The sequence below is a fragment of the Rhineura floridana genome, chromosome 1 (genome assembly GCF_030035675.1).
Source record: "Rhineura floridana isolate rRhiFlo1 chromosome 1, rRhiFlo1.hap2, whole genome shotgun sequence".
NCBI classification, from domain to species: domain Eukaryota; kingdom Metazoa; phylum Chordata; class Lepidosauria; order Squamata; family Rhineuridae; genus Rhineura; species Rhineura floridana.
In genome coordinates, this window is record NC_084480.1 from 243,048,093 (window position 1) to 243,067,561 (window position 19,469).

The window sequence follows — 19,469 nt, forward strand, 5'->3', positions numbered from 1 at the left end:
TTTTGGCCTAGGGAAGTTACAGAACACTAGCTGGAGTCTTAAGAGTACCATTGTTGAAGCTGTTGAGAGAGATAAATTACCATTAACAGGAATCCCATTTGTAACTGGGCTCTTAGATAGGAGAGGGTTAGATTCCTCTACTATGGGGGGTAGAGAGGGGAGGAACCAGAAACTGGCCCCCTTGCCTTGGATATTTTGATATTGTTTAACTTTTTTGCTTGCACCTTTTTTCATTTTCTTGATTTTCAAGCAGATTGAATAATTCTTAAAATTAAACTTAGTGCTGTGGGAATTTTTTTTCTTTTTCCCCTTAATTGATTTTTTGGTCACTACCTGCCTAGTTTGAGGTTTATTTTCACCCCTAACACTCTTGAGCCTCCTCCCTTTCCCCCCTCTGCACCTGGAAATATCAGTATCCTTTTCTACCCTTAATTCAGTGGACCCCTTAGATCTCTTGTTCCTTTGTTCAGTAATTCTGGATGGGACATCTGGGAGTTCAGTTTGAGTACTGACATTAATACAAATCTCATTGCTGGTTCCTGTAGGTTTATGTAAATGGCAACTTCTAGTATAATCACCCTTCAGAGAGGTAGCAGAGAAAGCAGCCTGGGTCAGGTGTACAGAGGTCTCATTGACCAATCCCACAGGATGAGCATAAAATTGTTTAAATTCTATAATTTGTTGCTTAATATCCGTAATGTCTCTCAGGATAAACTGGAGTGAATTTGCAAATAGCATCTTTTGTGCTCCCACAATATCAAACCATAATGAATCAGGAGAAAACATTGAAGCCAACTGTGAGGACTGTAAGAATTCTGCATCAGTCTGTAATGTAGGCTGCTCCTTTAAGTCATAAAAATGGAGGGGTGACCTTGCATCTTTTATACATTCCCCAAGAGTGAAGAGGGGGTAAGACATGCCCCATTGTGATAGGTCTGCCCCATGCCCAGAGTTATCCAAACATTGTTTCTGTTCTGCAGTCCTGAATACAGTGCCCAAAAGTTGATTTGGGGTTTGTTCACATGCTTCAGGGCCATTTAACTGGTCTGGTGGTTTCTCTATCAGGGCCTCCGTCCTGGGAAAAAAGTTTGTTATTTTAGTCTGAGCAGTTGCTTGTGTTTTAGCAGAGTCTTGGAGGCATTTTGGAGAGAGCCCCAACTCCTTATAATTCCTCCTGGTATGCACCATTTTTTCCTTTCTGTTTCTTTTTTGCTAAATCAGCATAAAACTTTTCGGAGGTGCCTGAGCAACTGAGAGGTCTGTCAGAAGCCTTACTGGTCTAAGAGAACGTGCTGCAGCACTCTCCTCTCAAAGACCACCTCAGTAGAGGCATAAGCATTTATTTTGTAATGTTTGATAAATGTGTTAAGATTAACCCATGTAGCTGCTCTGCATATCTTCAGAAGGGAAGTGTTGCGAGAAAACACTGCAGATGTGGCTGCCGCCCTAGTGGAGTGGGCCACTACTTTGGTTGGGCAAGCTACTCTCAGGGAAGCATATGCTAGTGTAATGGATGCTTTAATCCATCTTGCTAGTGTTGTGGTGGAGACCTTCCCTCCTAATGAAGTTAGATAAAAAGACACAAATAAGCATTCCATTTGGTGGAAGGGTTTTGTTTCTGCAATATATACTTTTAAGGCTGTTCTCACATATGGAGAGTGTCATGCCTTCTCTGTGGGATGGACTGGGTTGGGACAGAAAAAAGGAAGCACCAGCTCTTGTTGACAGTGGAAGTTAGACAACACTTTAGGATGGAAGGAAGGGACAGTAAGGAGAACTACCCTATCCTTATGAAATACACAGTAACTCCTGTCGAAAGACAAGGCATTCAGCTCAAACACTCTTCAGGCCGAGGTAATCGCCACTAGAAAGAACACCTTGAAGGACAGCAGGCAGAGAGGAACTTTACTGAGTGGTTCAAAGGGAGGTTTCTGGAGGGCAGTTAGCACTTTGTGCAGGTCCCATGTTGGGTAGCGGTGCTCTGTAGGTGGTGCTGATATTGTTGCTCTGCGAAGAAAACACTTCAGGAAGGGCTGAGATCCCAGTGGATTTTCTGGGGATCTGGACAGTATTGCTGACAGAGCTGAAGCTTGACACTTCAACGTGTTCGGTCTGAGTCCCATCGCTAACCTGTCCTGTAAGAAGGAGAGAACTTTGCTGATGCTAGCTTTCCTAGGAGGTATCTTCTTCCTCTGAGACCAGGCTGAGAAGGCCTTCCAAGGGCCCTTATAAATCTGAAAATTGGATGGACACCGAGTGGCCATCATTGTCTCCACTACCAGTAGGCCTTTTCTTAACAGTCGTTGCCACTCAACTTCCAGACATGAAGTGCCAGCCATCCCAGGTCTGGGTGGAGAAGCTGTCCTTGTGATAGCAGATTCTCCCTGGGGGAATTTGGTAAGGAGGGGCAACCGCCAGGTCGAGCAGTTCCAGAAACCAGGCTCTCCTTGGCCGATATGGAGCAACCAGCAGGTCTGTAGCTTTCTTGGTCCGGATCTTTTGAAGTACCCTCAGAATTACTGGAAGTGGAGGGAAGATACAACTGGACTGCGGGCCACCGAAATATCAGGGCATCTATTCCTTCCACCTTTGGCATTGTGTATCTGGCAAAGAACCTTTTCACCTGACAATTGGGGTGGGTGGCAAACAGATCCACTTTCACTCTTCTGAAGTAGTCCACTATCTGCTGAAAGGCCATTGGGTGGAGTTTCCATTCCACCTGATGGATTTGCTCCCGACTCAACCAGTCCGCTTGACCGTTGTCCATGCCTCTGAGGTATCCCACAAGGATTGAGTCCAGATGGACCTTCACCCATTGGAATAGTAATGAGGCTTCCCTCTGGAGCTTAGCCAACCATGTGCCCCCCTGACTATTCACCACCCCAACTGCCTTGATCTTGCAAAGTGTTGTAGCACTAGGTGGATCACATGCAGTTCTAGCAGATTGATAGGGAGTAAGGACTCCTGTGCTGACCAAGATCCTTGGACCATCTGGCCCTTGCAAAAGGCTCCCCATCCCGTGAGGCTGGCATTCAATGTGATGAGCATTTGCCGAGGGTCGCAAAATGGGATTCCCCTTTGCAGATTGGGTTCATGAGCCCACCAAGGTAGGAAGTGATGAACCTTTGGTCATAGCAATAACCTTCAATGATGCCTGGCCACAATGTCACTTTGGAAGGGTAGTAGCGCTCACTGGAGGGGATGCAAGTGGTGCCGTGTCCAGGAAGTGGTTTGAAATGTAGAGACCATGAGCCCTAAGGACTGCTTCCAACTGCATGAAGTCCACTGACTGAGAGGTCAGCAGATGTGATGTTGCAGTTCATATCTTGTCTATTCTGTTCTGTGCTAGTCTTATAAATCTGTGTTCCGAGTCCATTGTTACTCCCAGATGCACAATGTAACAAGATGGGCATAACTGGCTCTTGGCCTGACTGATTAAGAAGCTGTGGTCCTTTAGGCATGCTAAGGTGACGTGTAGGTCCTCTCATGATTTGTGAATTGATGGGGATTGAATTATGAAATCATACAAGTATGGAAAGGCATATACTTCGTGTTCTGAGGTGTGCCACCGGGGTAACCACAATCTTTGTGAAAACCCTGGGGGTGGAAGAAAGACTAAAGGGCATTGCCCAGTATTGGAAGTGGTCTCCCCCTACTACGAACCTGAGGTAGCATCGGTGGGGTGGGAAAATAGGGATGTGCAGGTAATATTGGTTCAAGTCTATTGAGGTGAGGCAGTCTCCCTGTCTCAGGGCCTCCTTGATTGTCATTAAAATGTCCATGCAGAACTTGCAGTATAGGACATACTCGTTCAAGTTCTTGAGATCAAGTACCGCTGTGAACAAACGATCTTTCTTCCCAACTGTAAAGAAGATTGAGTAGTTTCCCAAAAATCTCTCTCCTGCAGTTCTATTGCTGCTATATGCAATAGGTGAGAGATTGCCTGTTGGATCCTCTCCCTTTTGCATGGAGACGTCAAAACGGGAGATGGAATGAAACTTGTGGGAGGCAACAATGTGAATTCCAGATGCAATCCATTCCAGAGGGTCTGCAGCACCCATTGGTCTGATGGTAAGTCCCTCTATTGATGGGCAAACTGCTGGAGGCGACCTTCCACCAGCGTGGTGCTGCCATCAGAATATATGTTTGTTCCCACATGACTGGGACCTTAAACCAGCCCTGGTGAAGAACTGCTGTTGGCCCCTGACCTGGCTGTGCTGCCTATTCCAGAATGGATGGCTAGGTCTGCCTTCTCTTGCCCTTCCTGATGGCCTTGAATCTCGAAAGGATTGGGATGTCTGGTAAGGATGAAATGTTCTGCGAAAGGACCTTCTGTCATCTCTTTTCCTGGTTGAGGGCAGAGCTTAGAAAAGTTACTTTTTTGAACTACAACTCCCATCAGCCCAATCCAGTGGCCATGCTGGCTGGGGCTGATGGGAGTTGTAGTTCAAAAAAGTAACTTTTCCAAGCTCTGGTTGAGGGCATAGATTTCTTCTTTTCTTTAGACTCCAGGACGCTTGCGAGGGCAGCGTCCCCAAACAGCTTGCCTCCTACGTAGGGTTCTGAGGCCAAATTAGAGCAAGCCGTGGGATCTGCATCCCAGTGGTGCAACCACAGTGTCCTCCTAGTAAACACACCTACTGTCAGTGCTTGTACTGAGAATTGCATGGCATCCATTCAAGCATCTGGCATGAAGGTCACCGCCCAGATGATTTTCAATAAGGGCTTGTGGGCTTGGGCTGGATCCTGCTGTGGGCCATCTAGTAAGTCTTCCAACCAGAGGAGAGAAGATCTAGCAAATACTGAGGAGGCCGATGCTGCCCTAACTATGAGGCCCAGATCCATTTTGCATTCTGTAGGATCCTTGAGGTAAGCGTCTGAGTCCTTAGGGTTCAAGGAGAGGTTTAACAAGTTTACTATGGGACCATCTACCAACGGGACTTTCAGCTGGTCTATTGAGGTGTTGCTCCAGGGTATATTTACTGGCTGTCGTAACAGGCTTCTTGAACTGCACTGGGACGTCAAGTTCAGAGTTGATCACCTTGGGAAGGAAGGAAGGAAGGAAGGAAGGAAGGGAGCTTTAGTACCCTTGATTTGGGCTTTAGATCTGCACACACGACAGAAATCCTAGAAGCAGTGGGGGCTGGAGGTTCTTCTGGAGAATTCAAACTCAGTGCTTCCATTGCCTTGCACAGAAGGGGCAGAAAGTGAGTGTCGTGGAAGATCCTGTTGGTAGAAATCTCTTCAGATTCCAAATCCCCGCTCCACTCTTCTGCATCCAGAACAATCAACTCATTATCCAGGTCTGTGCCCTGGTCTTCCATATAGCCATGGCGTCTGCAGCTGGGTGAGGATCTGGTGACCCACAGTTAGTGGGCCATGGTCTTGAGGCTGCTGATGCATGCAGCGGGTCAGAAGCCTAAATACGCTGCGCCCTCCCCGGGTTCTGGGTTGAGGGTCTAGCAGCCCCCATTTCCCCCAGGGCATAGTGAAGAGACTGTTGGAGCAGACAGGTCTCAAGCCAGATCCACTAGGAGGGATTCCCTCACCTGTTCCTTCAAATGTTGTAGCATCAGGGGCAAAAACTGCAGTTGTAGTTGCTGAGCGTGGCCAACCCCCTCTCCGACACCTGCCAGGGTGGGAGTTGACTGGGGGCCTCTTGAAATCCTGAGAAGTCCTCAGGAGATGATGAGGTGGAGAAAATGCAGATTAAAGATGGATCGGGTTGCTCCTCTTCTTCCTCAGAGAGGGGTTCTTGATTTCTTTGCAGTCTGCACACAGAGCTGTGGGAGTCTTGCACAGCCATACCATATGGATTGCCCTCATGCTCCCTTGCATTATCATCCAGCCTATTCACTTGTGAATAAGCTTCCACTGAAGCCACCCTACCCACTTGAATACATGCCTCCGCAACCTCCTGCCTGCTGGTGGAGGGGCAGGCTACTGCTGATTCGACAGCTATCTCTAACATCTGGCAGTCTGGGACTGGTAGGAGTGGCTTGGCCTTCTTGGCAGGGACCATTGATTTCGTGGTTGCTTTCCCCATGGGACCAACGTACAGTGTGGGGCTTACGGGGGCAGTAAAAAAATGGAGGTCTGAAGCCGAAGCTGTGGGCTTGTATAGAGGCAGGAGGCCGAATAGTAGGCTTTGTTGGGCCTGTTGTGGCCTACTTTGATGGCGTGGGAGCTGTTAACAACCACAAAAATGTTCTGTTGGGCCCTCAGGGGCCTACGTTGAGGCTGGGCGATGTGGGGAGGGGCGTCGGCAGCAAGGCAATGGATGGTGGCCACACGCAGCTCCGTTAGGCCTGTAGCAGCCTTCATTGGGCCTATTGCAGCCTGCTCATAGGCCTACAGAAGCCTGGCTGATGATGGACAAAGGGGGCGCACAGATGGCTGCCGTGAATGGCTCCAAGGCCTCTGTTGGGCCTACCGAGGCCTGCTCCGCAAATGGAGAGAGGGAGGAGGAGGAGGCGAAGAGGTTGTGGGTGGCCAACAAATGGCTCCGTTGGGTCTGTAGCAGCCTGCTGCTAGCAGCAGGGGAACGCTCCCCTAATTACTCCACTGTGGTGAGTGGAGGGGGGGGGAGAAGCCAATGCCTTGCATTGGAAGAACAGAACTCCTCCATGCACCTAATGGTGCAAAGAAGATTGGGGGGCTCCCTCCCTTGCAGTCCAAAATGCTGTGGATGCCCCTTCCTCTTTATATATATATTTTTTTAAAATCCAAAGGGCTAGGGACAGGAAGGATTCACTATCCAACACCAGAGGGATAAATATTACAAGAAAAACATAGACAAACACAGAAGTATACAGGTCTGAACCAAGAGCAGAGAGCAGATACAACCATCTTTGGTGAAGGCAGAAAGAGAACTGTGATAAGGAGCCACAGAGAGCAGGAAGTCCTTGAAAAAAATTGAACAACGCTTTTTCTGCCTTCAACCACTAGGTGGAGGTAGCTACCCACCTGAAGTCATCTTTACATGCACAGGAGAATAACCTTCTTTTCCACAAGTGAACCTGGCCCCATAAACCATAGCTCAGGTGGGTGGTGTTGCAGTAGGGTGTGTACACAGAAAATAGACACGTTTTTTAACAAGACACACATACAGTGAAGAGTATGGACCCTATATGTAATCCTTAGCCAAGCAAGGTCTGCAATTCTGATCCTGTTTATGAGTTTTTTCAGAAGCACCTGTCTGTCCTCTGTGAAAAATAAAATTTTGGAATAGATGTACTTCCCACATCACAATCACTGATATTACTTCCTGCTCCTAACAACGTAATAGCTGTCAGATACATCGATGCTTAGATAAATCAGTTTGAAGTGGCATATAAAAAATAATAATAGAGATGGGATATACTGTACCCAGAAATTTTGGCAAATTTATTTCAAATAGGTTTTAGTTGTACTGTTAGTTCTGTTTACACAATGGATTCAGAAGAGTCTTGCTCTGCCAATGGATATGATGGGCTATCATGCATAGTGATAGGGGGGGAAATCAGTCCAGTTCACATTTTAACATGAATTTGCCTAATTTGCTCTCCCTGAAGCAATAGGCAAACCAAAAGGCAGTTATCTTTTGCACTTCTCCAAATAAATAAAATGTACACAAACATGAATAATAAGAGGAAATGTGCATAAAAATGCATATATTAGAGGAAACACCACACAAAAATGCATTATATTAGGGAAGTTGCTTGCAAAAACTTTGTTAAATCAGAAAATGGTCAGAAGACATTACACAAAGATGACAATGAATCTTGGTGTCATATTTTAAGTCTTCTGACTAGGACAATCTGCCAGCCCCAATCAACATTTTAGATGAGCTATCCATAATATAATTAGAAATATTTTGTGCCTGAGTTCCCTACTCATCTCAAGATCCAATAGAAGGTGCTATGCTAATGCCAAATATTAAAGAACACTATACAGTATTGTGCTACCGCTGTTCAAAACATTGTAATAGGGTATTCCTAGGTCGCTCTTGCCAAAATATTGGCTACCCTGGATGGCCAGCCATTTACAAGAAATATGGTAGTGTAACTGTCAGTTTTCACTTTTAAGGATATGTATGCACAGCAAACATGGATGAATGATCATCACCCAGGAAGCCTAGCCCACAAAGCAGAATTCTCACTGAGTGGCCTCTTTGCCATACCCAGGATTCTACATTCGGAAGAGCTGAGAGAAGGAGGATTGCGCTTTGATCTCAGGTGAAAGCTAGAAGCCAGCCACAGTGAATGTGATGAGTAGTGTTGGAGAGTGTAGTGGGAAAGGCAATCTTCTTTTAGGGTGTGTAAACTGTGCATAATATTAAAGGGAAAAAGAAAACCAAGACAGAAAATGTAAAGCTTCTGCTATTTTTTTTAAGCTGACTTTAAAACTAATTGTATTTAATAGCAAAGCATTTGTCCTAATAACACAATGAACTAATTGTGTCATACATTTACAGTTCAAAGAATACTTGAAATACTTACGCAGAGGATTTTGTCCTTCGCTAGCATAGTATTCATACATTCCACTTTTCACAAGTGTGTCATAATGTGGCAGAAAATCAATACGCTCCTTTGTTGCTGAGGGGAGTGTTTGATCAACTGACTGAAGTAAGTAGAGAGTCATGCCATCTTTAACAATTTCACCTACAACATATATATAAATCTTTAAATAAGAAACCAACTTCATTTTTCATACTGACTTTTGAACATATGATTGTTTCCAATGTAAAAAAATTTACACTGCTTTTAATACACTAAGGCCTATTTTTGCTTTAAACTTGGAAAGATGTTAGGAAAGATGTTATGTAGCTTTCACTGCATAAAAACAATTTAATAATAAAATCAAACTTGAAAAATCTCAGACATCTGACTGACCAGGTGATGATCCTCTGTTGTTATCATATGAATATGATCATCTAAAATTTGTAATAATCTTTAAAAAAACTGATTTCCATACTGTACCTAACATTCAAAAATATTTTTCAATCATGTTCACATGTCTTGTTATTACTATTTCAGAACCAAAATAGACTTTGGATAAAAACAGCTGAGTTCTAGGGCATCTCAAAGGCAACTGATAGGATAAGCATTGGGTTTCATATGCTTTCCCTACTTTATCAGATAGCATTTGGGTGTACATTGTTCCTGTTGAGAAACATACTTACCAAAATTTTTGTTTGTGATTTCTGTTCTATTAGTTGTTGTGATAATAAAACTTCCTTCGGAGGAAATGCCAAATACCTACAAATGCAAGTTAAATATTAAATCACACAAAAGGTGGTGGGAGGCATCAAGTAGAGCTCAGAGTAAAAACATTCAAGAACATTAAGAATTGCTCCCTGCTGGATCAGACCAAAATGTCTAATATTTAGAACAACGAAATGATAAACAAGCAGCTTTGATTTTTTTAGATGCTGAAAAAGCATTTGATAATTTGAATTGGAAATTTATGTTTCAGGTTTTGGAGCAAATGGATTTTGGAGACAATTTTATAAAATGGATTAGATCGATTTATACATCTCAGAAGGCTCAGATAATTGTTAACGGAGATTTAACGGATTCATGTGAAATACAAAAGGGTACAAGACAGGGATGTCCATTATCTCCCCTTTTATTTATTCTGGTCTTAGAAGTGCTGCTTAGAGATATAAGGCAAGATAAAAGGATTTCGGGATTAAAGATAAAAAAAGAAGAATATAAATTGAGAGCATTTGCTGATGATTTGATAATTGTACTAGAAAACCCTTTGGAAGGAATTAATGTATTGATGGACAAATTAAAAGAATTTGGACCGTTAGCAGGATTTAAGATCAACAATCAAAAAACAAAGATGTTGGTGAAAAATTTAACTTTAAGGGAACAGAAAGAGTTAATGGACAAGACAGATTTTACAATAGAGAAAAAGTTGAAATATTTAGGTATCATTATGACAAATAAAAATTCAAAGTTGTTTCATAATAATTATGAAAAATTATGGACAGAGATTAAGAAAGATTTGCTAAAATGGAATAAACTACAATTGTCATTAATGGGTAGAATATCTGTGATAAAAATGAATGTATTACCGAGAATGATGTTTTTGTTTCAAACAATACCTGTAATATTCTCTGATTTACCTTTTAAACAATGGCAAAAAGATATCTCTAAATTTGTATGGCAAGGAAAAAAACCAAGAGTTAAATTTAAACTACTACAAGATGCCAAAGAAAGAGGAGGACTGGGATTACCAAATCTGAGACTTTATTTTGCTGCCTGCTGTCTAGTCTGGATAAAGGAATGGATCTTATTGAGGAATAAAAGACTATTGGATTTGGAGGGCCATAATTTGAAGTGGGGATGGCATGGATATCTATGGTATGACAAAGTAAAAGTAAATGTAGACTTTAACAATCATTTTATAAGACGTCCTCTGTTGAAAATATGGAATAGATATAAATCAAGGTTTTATTCGAAAATACCATTATGTGTCTCAAGTCAAGAAGCGTTTTACAGAAGAGAAATGGCTGGAAAAGAGAAATGGTTAACTTATCAAGAACTATTAGAAAATGTACATGGAGAATATATAATGAAAGAGAGAGAACAACTGACAAAGGAAGGATATAGTTTTCAATGGTTTGCCTATTTACAATTGTTAGAAAGATATAAAATGGACAAGAAAATGTATGGGTTTGAAATAAGTAAATCTGATTTTGAAATAGGATTGTGTACAAATGATGAAAATATAATTGCGAAAATGTATAAACTCTTACTGAAAATGGATATGGAGGAAGAACAAGTAAAAGAGTGTATGGTAAAGTGGGCAAAAAATTGTGGTTATAACATACAAATGGATCAATGGGAAAATATGTGGAAAAAAGGCTTGAGATTTACACTATGCTATAATCTTAAAGAAAATTTCTATAAAATGATGTACCGTTGGTACATGACTCCAGAAAAGTTGTCAAAAATGTATAGTAATGTTTCTAATGTTTGTTGGAAATGTAAACAACAAGAAGGATCATTTTATCATATGTGGTGGCTGTGTAAAAAGGCAAAATCATTTTGGGCACAGATAGGTAGGAAGATGCAAAAAATTCTAAAGATAAATATTCAGTCAAAACCAGAATTTTTTTTATTGGGTTTTATGGATAAACAAATAGAAAAGAAATATGGAAGAATAATATTATATATGATTACGGCAGCAAGATTATTATATGCACAAAAGTGGAAAATGGAATCAACACCAACAACGGAAGAATGGCTATTGAAATTAATGGACTTAGTAGAAATGGATAAATTGACATGTCTACTTAGAGAAAAATCGACAGATACATTTCTTAAGGAATGGAAGCCTCTCTTAGACTTTTTGTTGAAAGATCAAAATAAAATGATGATATTGGGATTTGACGATTAACTAAGACAGCCTATGGAGAAAAGTGATCCTGTATGTATACATTAAGGGACAGGTTTGATGTATATTATATACTTATAGCTGATCTGCGACAAATCGGAAGTCAACTATTTTATTTTTATTTTTTTTCGTTGTATTGTTATGTTTTTTGACTTTGTTTTGTTTGTCTTTTGAAAAATTTGAATAAAAAATTATTAAAAAAAAAAAAAAAGAATTGCTCCCTGCTGGATCAGACCAAAATGTCTATCTAGTCCAGAATCCTGTTTCTTCAATGGCCAGATATTTGCAGGAAACCCACAAGCAGATGAAGGCAATAGCACTGCCTTACTGTTTCCTCTAGCAACTGGTATTCAGTAGCATATTGGAGTTTTTACATTTTTTCAGTTAGAACTGACAGTTATACCAGCAGCCATCAATAAAAGTTTAATCATAAATTTATTGTCTGTTAAAATCAGATCTTTCACATACCTAAACAAGATGACCAATGGGTTCATTGAAAGTGTATACCCTGTCCTAACTTTATTTTATTACCTCAATCAAAAATATTTATTTTGGGACAAGTCTGAACAATATGATATATTTGAGCATTTACTGCTTTACAGCGCCAGCATAAATTGCTTGCTATACAGGCATACCCCGCTTTAACGTTCGCAATGGGACTGGAGAGTATACTTTAAGTGATAATCTACTTTAAGTGAAGCAATTGTCTTCACTTGTACTGCACGCAATCACTCCTAGATGGCAGCGGCGTCATGCCAATAAAATGTACATTATTGCGAAGCGCGCAAACGTTAAGCGGGGTATGGGGACGTATGGAGCATGTACGTTATAGCGAGGCAACGTTAAGTGAAGCAACGTTAAGCGGGGTATGCCTGTATTATCATCATGATATAAGTTAACAGAAACTTTTGGGAGACTGGTGCTAATTGTTTGAAGGTGAACATTTTGCCCTATCCATTCCCATTTTTCTAAGAGTGTCTCATAACCAAAATCTCTTCCCTATTCAGTCTGTATTCAGGGGTATGTTTATGCTCAGAATGTTCCCACATACTTTGCTTAATAGCTTTTGTGAATTAGCATTCAACATTAAACTCAAATTCTGTTATTTGCCTAAGAGAACTGTGGACAAATGTGGTATATATGTTTGTTTGGTTTGTGTTTAGAACAAAAGTGCCTTGCAAAAGTAATCTGACCCCTGACCAATGCTCATATTACTGAATTACGTTCTGTATGGTATTTTATTTTGAAACACTGAAACTCAAAATCAATTATTGTAAGGTGAATTGGTTTTACGTTGGGAAATGTTTGTAAGAAACATAAAAAATGAAACATGTTGCTTGTAGAAGTATTCAACCCCTGTGCTGTGGAAGCTCCCAGTTAACACAGATGAAAGAAATTGCCCTGTCAAGGATGCAATTACCTTACCATTGGCCTCCACCTGTGAACCATTAAAGTTGCTGTCACATTGTCAGGATAAAAAACCCATTGTTGAAGGATCATTGGTCAGGCTGTGGATCTGAAGGAAAATGAAGACCAAAGAGCATTCTACAGAAGTGAGAGATAATGTAATACAAATGCATAGATTAGGAAAAGGGCGACTTCCCAGGAGGATCCCTACGCCTGTGCAGCCTCTGAGACGAGCTCCGTCTTGGATGAAACTTATCCAGTTTAAATTCAGTCAGAAGGCTCTTTTCTGACTGGGAATAATTTCTTCCGGATAAGGAAGAAACGTGAGATTTCCCACACAGCTTTGTTTTGATTGTTGGAGTCTGGAATTCGTCAGAATTGTCTGTTTTCCAGCAGCTCAGACAGAGCGAGGATTTTTATGCTAGCTCAGCTGGATAAGTGACCCGTTTTTTTTTACGGATTAACAGGCAAACATCCTCCTGTCTACATTCATCATTTTCTTATCTATACAGCTAAAGAGATTTGTCAAAGTAACAGCAATTGAGATAACCTAGGTGAGGTAAGACTTTCCTTTTTATATTCATGGAACTAAGGGGGAAGAAAATATAAATAGCTTATCTTTTTTTTATTGCAAAAAGCTGACATGGAAAATAGCATTTTAAAGATTACAACGGATGGGAGATTTCTGATTGGAAGAGATAAGAAATCTTTTTGATTTATAAGACTTTTGTGTAATATATGGCTGGGACTATTTTTCCTGATCTACTTTTTTTTTTGACGAATCTGCTCATTCTCTCTGCTACTAGTTATTTGGACGCTGTGAACTAAAGCCGTTCTTACACTTCCGGGCAGATAAGAGATAAGGGCTGTCTAGCGTGTGACGTTAGTTTGTTGGAAAGATTAACTCCTTAGTAACTGGTTAAAGAAATAAGCTGCTCTTTGTTTGGGACATTGAAAATTGAAGGAGTTTTGTTCCTTTGGCTTTAAGAATGACAATTAAGAAGATCATGGATGTACAAGAAGGGACTTTATCTCTAGACATGTTTCAGAAAATAATGAATGGGATTAACTCAATAAAACAAGAACTGAGAAATAATAGACAAGCGTGGAGAATTGAATTTCACGAAATGAGACAGGAGCTGAAAGAAACTCAGGATTCTATGAGAAAGGAGAATAAAGATAGATCTGGAAAACAAAAAAAGGATGAAAGAGAAATTAAAGGCAAGGTTCAAACTATGGAGATTGGCTTAATTATGGACATGAAAAAAGATTTGGATTTCCTGGCTGTGATGGATCCTGGAGACAGATATTACAGTTTGGAATTCAGCACTGTCCCTGAAGGAATTGAAGAGATTGGAGATAAAGATATTATCGGTTCAAAAAAATTCCTGGACTGGAAGGATTTGATGGAACTTGAAATGGAGAAAGTTAACAGAATTAATCCCTGTTTTGTGTCAATGGAAAAATCTTCAAGAGATGTACTAGTGTATCATGTGGAAAAGAGGAACAGAGATGCGGCTTTGCAACAATACTTCAGTGATACGTTTGGATTTGATGGCAAGAAAATATCTGTGATGGAGGAAATTCCTATCAGACTTTTATTATATGACTATGACAGCAAGATTTTTGGGTGCGTAAAGATGGAAGATGGACCCAATATGGATAATGACAGAAGAGCGATTTAAAATTACTGGACTTAGTAGATTTGATGAGTTGGATTAATTGATATGTTTATTTAGTAAAAAAAATTGATTGATATATATCTCAAGGATTGGAAACTTCTCTTTGACTTTTTGTGGAAGATTAAAATGATAGGATGTTAATGAGATTTGAAACTAACTAAGATAACTGCTGGAGGAAGGTGATTTTATAATCTATTAAGAGATAGGTTTGTTATACATTATAGATTTATAGCTGAATTATAGCGATTTGAAATTACTGGACTTAGTAGATTTGATGAGTTGGATTAACTGGCATGTTTATTTAGAAAAAAAATTGATTGACATATATCTCAAGGATTGGAAACTTCTCTTTGACTTTTTGTGGAAGATTAAAATGATATGATGTTAATGAGATTTGAAACCAACTAAGATAACCGCTGGAGGAAGGTGATTTTATAATCTATTAAGAGATAGGTTTGATATATATTATAGATTTATAGCTGAACTATGACAAATCGGAAGTCAATATTCTTTCTTTTTTATATATATATTTTTCTTTTTGTATTGTACTAGTTATTGATTTGTGTTGTTTTCTTTTTGTATTGTTTTGGTTTTGAAAATTGGAATAAAAATTAATTGCAAAAAAAAAAAGATTAGGAAAAGGGCACAAAATAATATCCACTGGATATCCCAGTGAGCAATAATCAGGAAGTGGAAGCTGCATCACACCACCCAGGCACTGACAAGAAAAGGCTGTCTGTCCCTCAAAACTCAAGAGCTCGAACAAGGAGACTTGTGAGAGAAGCCACAGAGAGGCCAACAATCACTTTGAAGGAGCTACTTTGAAGTGGCTGGGAGTGGAGTAATGGTGCACCAGTCAACTGTATCAAGAGCTCTGCATAACTCTGGACTCTATGGAAAGGTGGCAAGAAAGAAGCCGTTACTCAAAAAGTACCATCTGAAAGCACTTCTGGACTTTGCCAGAAAGCATGAGAGTGCCCCAGCTGCGATGTGGGAAAGGGTTTTGTGGTCAGATGAGACCAAGAAAGAGCTATGTGTGGCCCAAACCTAAGACTGCCCATGCCTCAAGACATACCATCCTGACAGTCAAGTATGGTGGTGGCAGCATCATGCTGTAGGGATGCTTCTCATTAACAAGGACTGGGCATCTTATTAAAAGTGAAGGAAGAACGGATGGAGCAAAATACAGGGAAATACTGCAAGGGAACCTGCTTCAGTCCATTAAAAAACTGAAGCTTGTGAGGAAATTCACTTTTCAGCAGGATAATGATCCCAAGCACAAGGCCAAAACAACATTGGAGTGGCTCAAGAACAAAAACGTGAATGTCTTAGAGTGGCTCAGTCGAAGTCCTGATCTCAATCCCATTGAGAATCTGCGGCTCTCTTTGAAAATTGCGGTCCACAAGCAATGTCCAACCAAGCTGAACGACCTGGAGCGAATCTGCCAAGAATCGACAAAAATCCCTCCGACACTGTGTGCAAAGCTGGTACATACTACCCCAAAAGACTTAAAGCTGTTATTGCAGCAAAAGGTGGCTCTACCAAATATTAATTGGAGAGTGATTGATTTTGAGTTTCAGTGTTTCAAAATAAGATATACAGAATGAAATTACAATGTACCATTTGTAATTCAGTATTATGAGAGCATTGGTCAGGGGTCTGATTACTTTTGCAAGGCACTGTATATTCTGTGACCTGTGATGCCATGTTGCCTTACGTTATGTTGTTACAAGCCTGCGCAAGTGCTTGGTGACAGGTTCTGAGAGGAAAGCGGTACAATCACTTTGAGAATGTATTAGATGGGGCCTGGATCAGGTACATACATTCTGATTTGTCTCGGTGAAAGCAGATTCTGATTGGCTGGAGGTTCCATTCAGGGGGAGTTAACTGTCAGTGGGAGAATCAGTTGGGAGTTGAGAAGATAGGGAGTTGGTTGATGAGGTCCAAGCAGCCAGGAAGACAACCAGAGGAGCTTTGGGTTACAGAGGCAGATTGTCCCCAGTAGCTGGACTGGGTTGTGAGAATATTTAGGTGGAGTGGAGGTTTAGCGAAATTGGCCTGAGATAAAAGCCACTTAGAGGCTGGTGTCAGCAATGGTGTCTCTCAAATCTTCAGAAATAGTCAACAAGCACCTTAATGACCCAATATAAGTATCAGGATTCCCTTAGATAAACAGTGTTCCTTTAATAAGCCTGCAATCTTTGCTTAAGGTTTATCCTGTCTATAGTGTTGGTGTTAGGTGTCTACCTCATGCCTAAAACCTTCAATACAAGCTACTAAGAGGGTGCTGAAAATATTCTGTGAGAATTAGTGGCGGTGGAAAAATTAAGGAAACCTGTGTTTATCCAAAGTGAGGCTGAGTGGGACCCAGAATCCTTGACAAGGGCCATACTTTGTAATTAGCTCATGAGCTATATTTCTTAGCTACAGGTATTGGTAAAATTAAGGACGGGCTTGTTACATTTAATCTCTTATTAAATTAATTTGAAAATGCCATCTTTACATAGTGTTCTTTATTCTATTAATCCATTCTCCTTCCAGAAAGAAATATTATGAACTAGGCCTTTTTCATTCATTTCCTCATTGTAATATAAAGTTTTTAAGACAAACCACAACTCCTTTCAAATTTACTCCAAAGACTAAACCAAGATTTGTTTCTTTGTCAGTTTGAGTACATTACCACAGTATTTTTTAACATCTCTTGAGATACTACCCTCTTCCACTATTAATGATCTGTATGAATGAAACCAGTTTTCCAGATTTGCTAAGAGGGGTATCCAATAATAGGTTTTTTTTATCAAAGGGAAAACTAACCCTCTATTTCTTATAGCGTTAGACAGTTTTCAGACTACTGCTGGTTCTTTTCCTACCCCAAACAAAGTTTATAAATAACTTTAGCCAGGTTTCAATAATTGTAGAATGGACTTCCAAAAATAAGTTCTAAAATAAAAATAAGACTTTGCTGAGGCTGTCTCTACTGTTCCAGCTCAGGATTTCATGGTCTCCATGACAACCATGGGGCTGTCTCAAGTTGTCACTTGTCTGAAACATACGGTACAGCACACTCTCAATTTGGTTTTTCCTCCAGATGGAGGAAGGGGTGGTCTGCAGATGGGGGGAATTACCCTATTGTGGTGGTCAGACCACTTCCTGGTGAAGTTTAGACTTCAGCTCCAATCCTCCCCTGAAGGGGTGGTGGACAGATTAAGATGGTCCGCCCCCAGAGACAAATGGAATCCAGTGGATTTCTGTATGACCTGGGAAAATTTCCAACAGACAGCACAGGTGACCTTGTTGAAGTCCTTGTCAATAGAGTTTCCAGATGTCCGGTTTTCAGCTGGATACTCCAGTTTTTTTGGGTTCTCTCTGGGTCACTGGAAGAGTCACCTTAATCTCTGGACTCTCAGCTTTAATTAAAAAGAATTACGTTTCTAGGTGGCCTGGTTCACAAGATATACACCAAAATGTCAACCGCCCCCCCATAACTGTTAAATCTGTTTAACAAATCTGTTAAATCAGCTCGTAGCTCTAAACTCACCCTTTCAGGATTGTAGCCAATAGGTGAAGTCAGGGTTGTAATTTGTTGACCTCCAGCCACTGCCTAGACCCCACTGAAACGCCAGAAAATGGTTGGTTTTTTCCTATTTATCTGAAAATCTCATAAATTGAGTAAGTATATAGCTTTCTTTTCTTTTTTCCTTGTGTGCAGGAGTCAAACCCTGGGCTGTTGAAGAGGGCAGTGTTTTGAAAACCTTCCCAATATGAAGCTTTAATCCAATACTTGCTTACTGGGAGTAAAGCTGCAAGGCTAATCCTACATACCTGGAGTAAAACCCATTGAATTCAATAGGACTTACTTTTGAGTAGACATGATTAGGATTGTGCTGTAAATTAATAGGATTTTTGAGTGAACATAGCAAAGATTGTCTGTGTTGTACATCTTTCTCTCCCTCTCCAATCCTATTTTTTAAAGCAATTAGGCAGGCCTTACTTAGGCATCATTTTCTATTATGTAGGAAACTAATACTGATTTTTTAAAAAATGTTCTGCAATGACCAACTGGTTTGACAATAAACTATTATAAAGAGTCTATGTATTTTTACATCTGCAGTGTCTGTGTTATATAGAGTCTTTCTAACAACCCTGTGAGGTAGGCAGAGCTTGGAAAAGTTACTTTTTTGAACTACAACTTCCATCAGCCCAATCCAGTGGCCATGATGGCTGGGGCTGATGGAAGTTGTAGTTTAAAAAAAGTAACTTTTCCAAGCTCTGGAGGTAGGGTTGGTGATTGGAAACCAAGGCAGCTCACAATAAGAAATAAATCCCTTTAAAATCCAATAACCACAAAACAAGTATAAACAGCTGTATAACAGCTGAAAGTGGCATTTCTGAATTTTGGGTTAGGTGAATGAAGTGTGGTGTAGTGGTTAAGGTGTTGGACTACAACCTGGGAGATCAGGGTTTGAATCCCCACATAGCCATGAAGCTCACTGGGTGACCTTAGGCCAGTCACTGCCTCTCAGCCTCATGAAAACCCTATTCATAGGGTCGCCATAAGTAGGAATCGACTTGAAGGCAGTACATTTACATTTTAATGAAGTTTATTTATTTATTATTGTATTTATATACCGCCCTTCCTCCTAGCAGGAGCCCAGGGCAGCAAACAAAAGCACTAAAAATACTTTAAAACATCATAAAAACAGACTTTAAAATATTTTAAAACAAAACATCTTTAAAACATTTTTAAGCTTTAAAAAACATCTTTTTTTAAAAAAAGAACAGGTTTAAAAACATATTACAAAGCAATTCCAACACAGACGTGGACTGGGATGTCTCAAATTAAAAGGCTTGTTTATTTATTTATTTATTATTTGATTTATATCCCACCCTTCCTCCCAGCAGAAGCCAAGGGCTGTTGAAAGAACAAGTTTCTTATCAGTTGAGGTTGCAATTCTCTGCACACTTGCCTGTTTGAGTAAGCCCCAATGAATA

The 19,469-nt window shown here is 40.4% G+C and overlaps 1 protein-coding gene across 4 annotated transcripts in view; it reads right to left on the reverse strand.

Moving 5' to 3' along the window:
• SMCHD1 (structural maintenance of chromosomes flexible hinge domain containing 1) overlaps positions 1–19,469 on the reverse strand; it is a 238,696-nt gene that overhangs the window by 202,291 nt on the left and 16,936 nt on the right. For 3 of the 4 annotated variants that reach the window (XM_061596291.1, XM_061596298.1, XM_061596308.1), the window contains exons 2-3: positions 9,164–9,239; positions 8,481–8,642 (exon numbers count right to left, since the gene is read on the reverse strand). The exons of the other annotated variant lie outside the window; for it this stretch is intronic. In XM_061596291.1, coding sequence (XP_061452275.1) covers positions 8,481–8,642; positions 9,164–9,239 — 238 coding nt within the window. The remainder of the gene's footprint in view (positions 1–8,480; positions 8,643–9,163; positions 9,240–19,469) is intronic. 4 annotated transcript variants of the gene reach the window in all.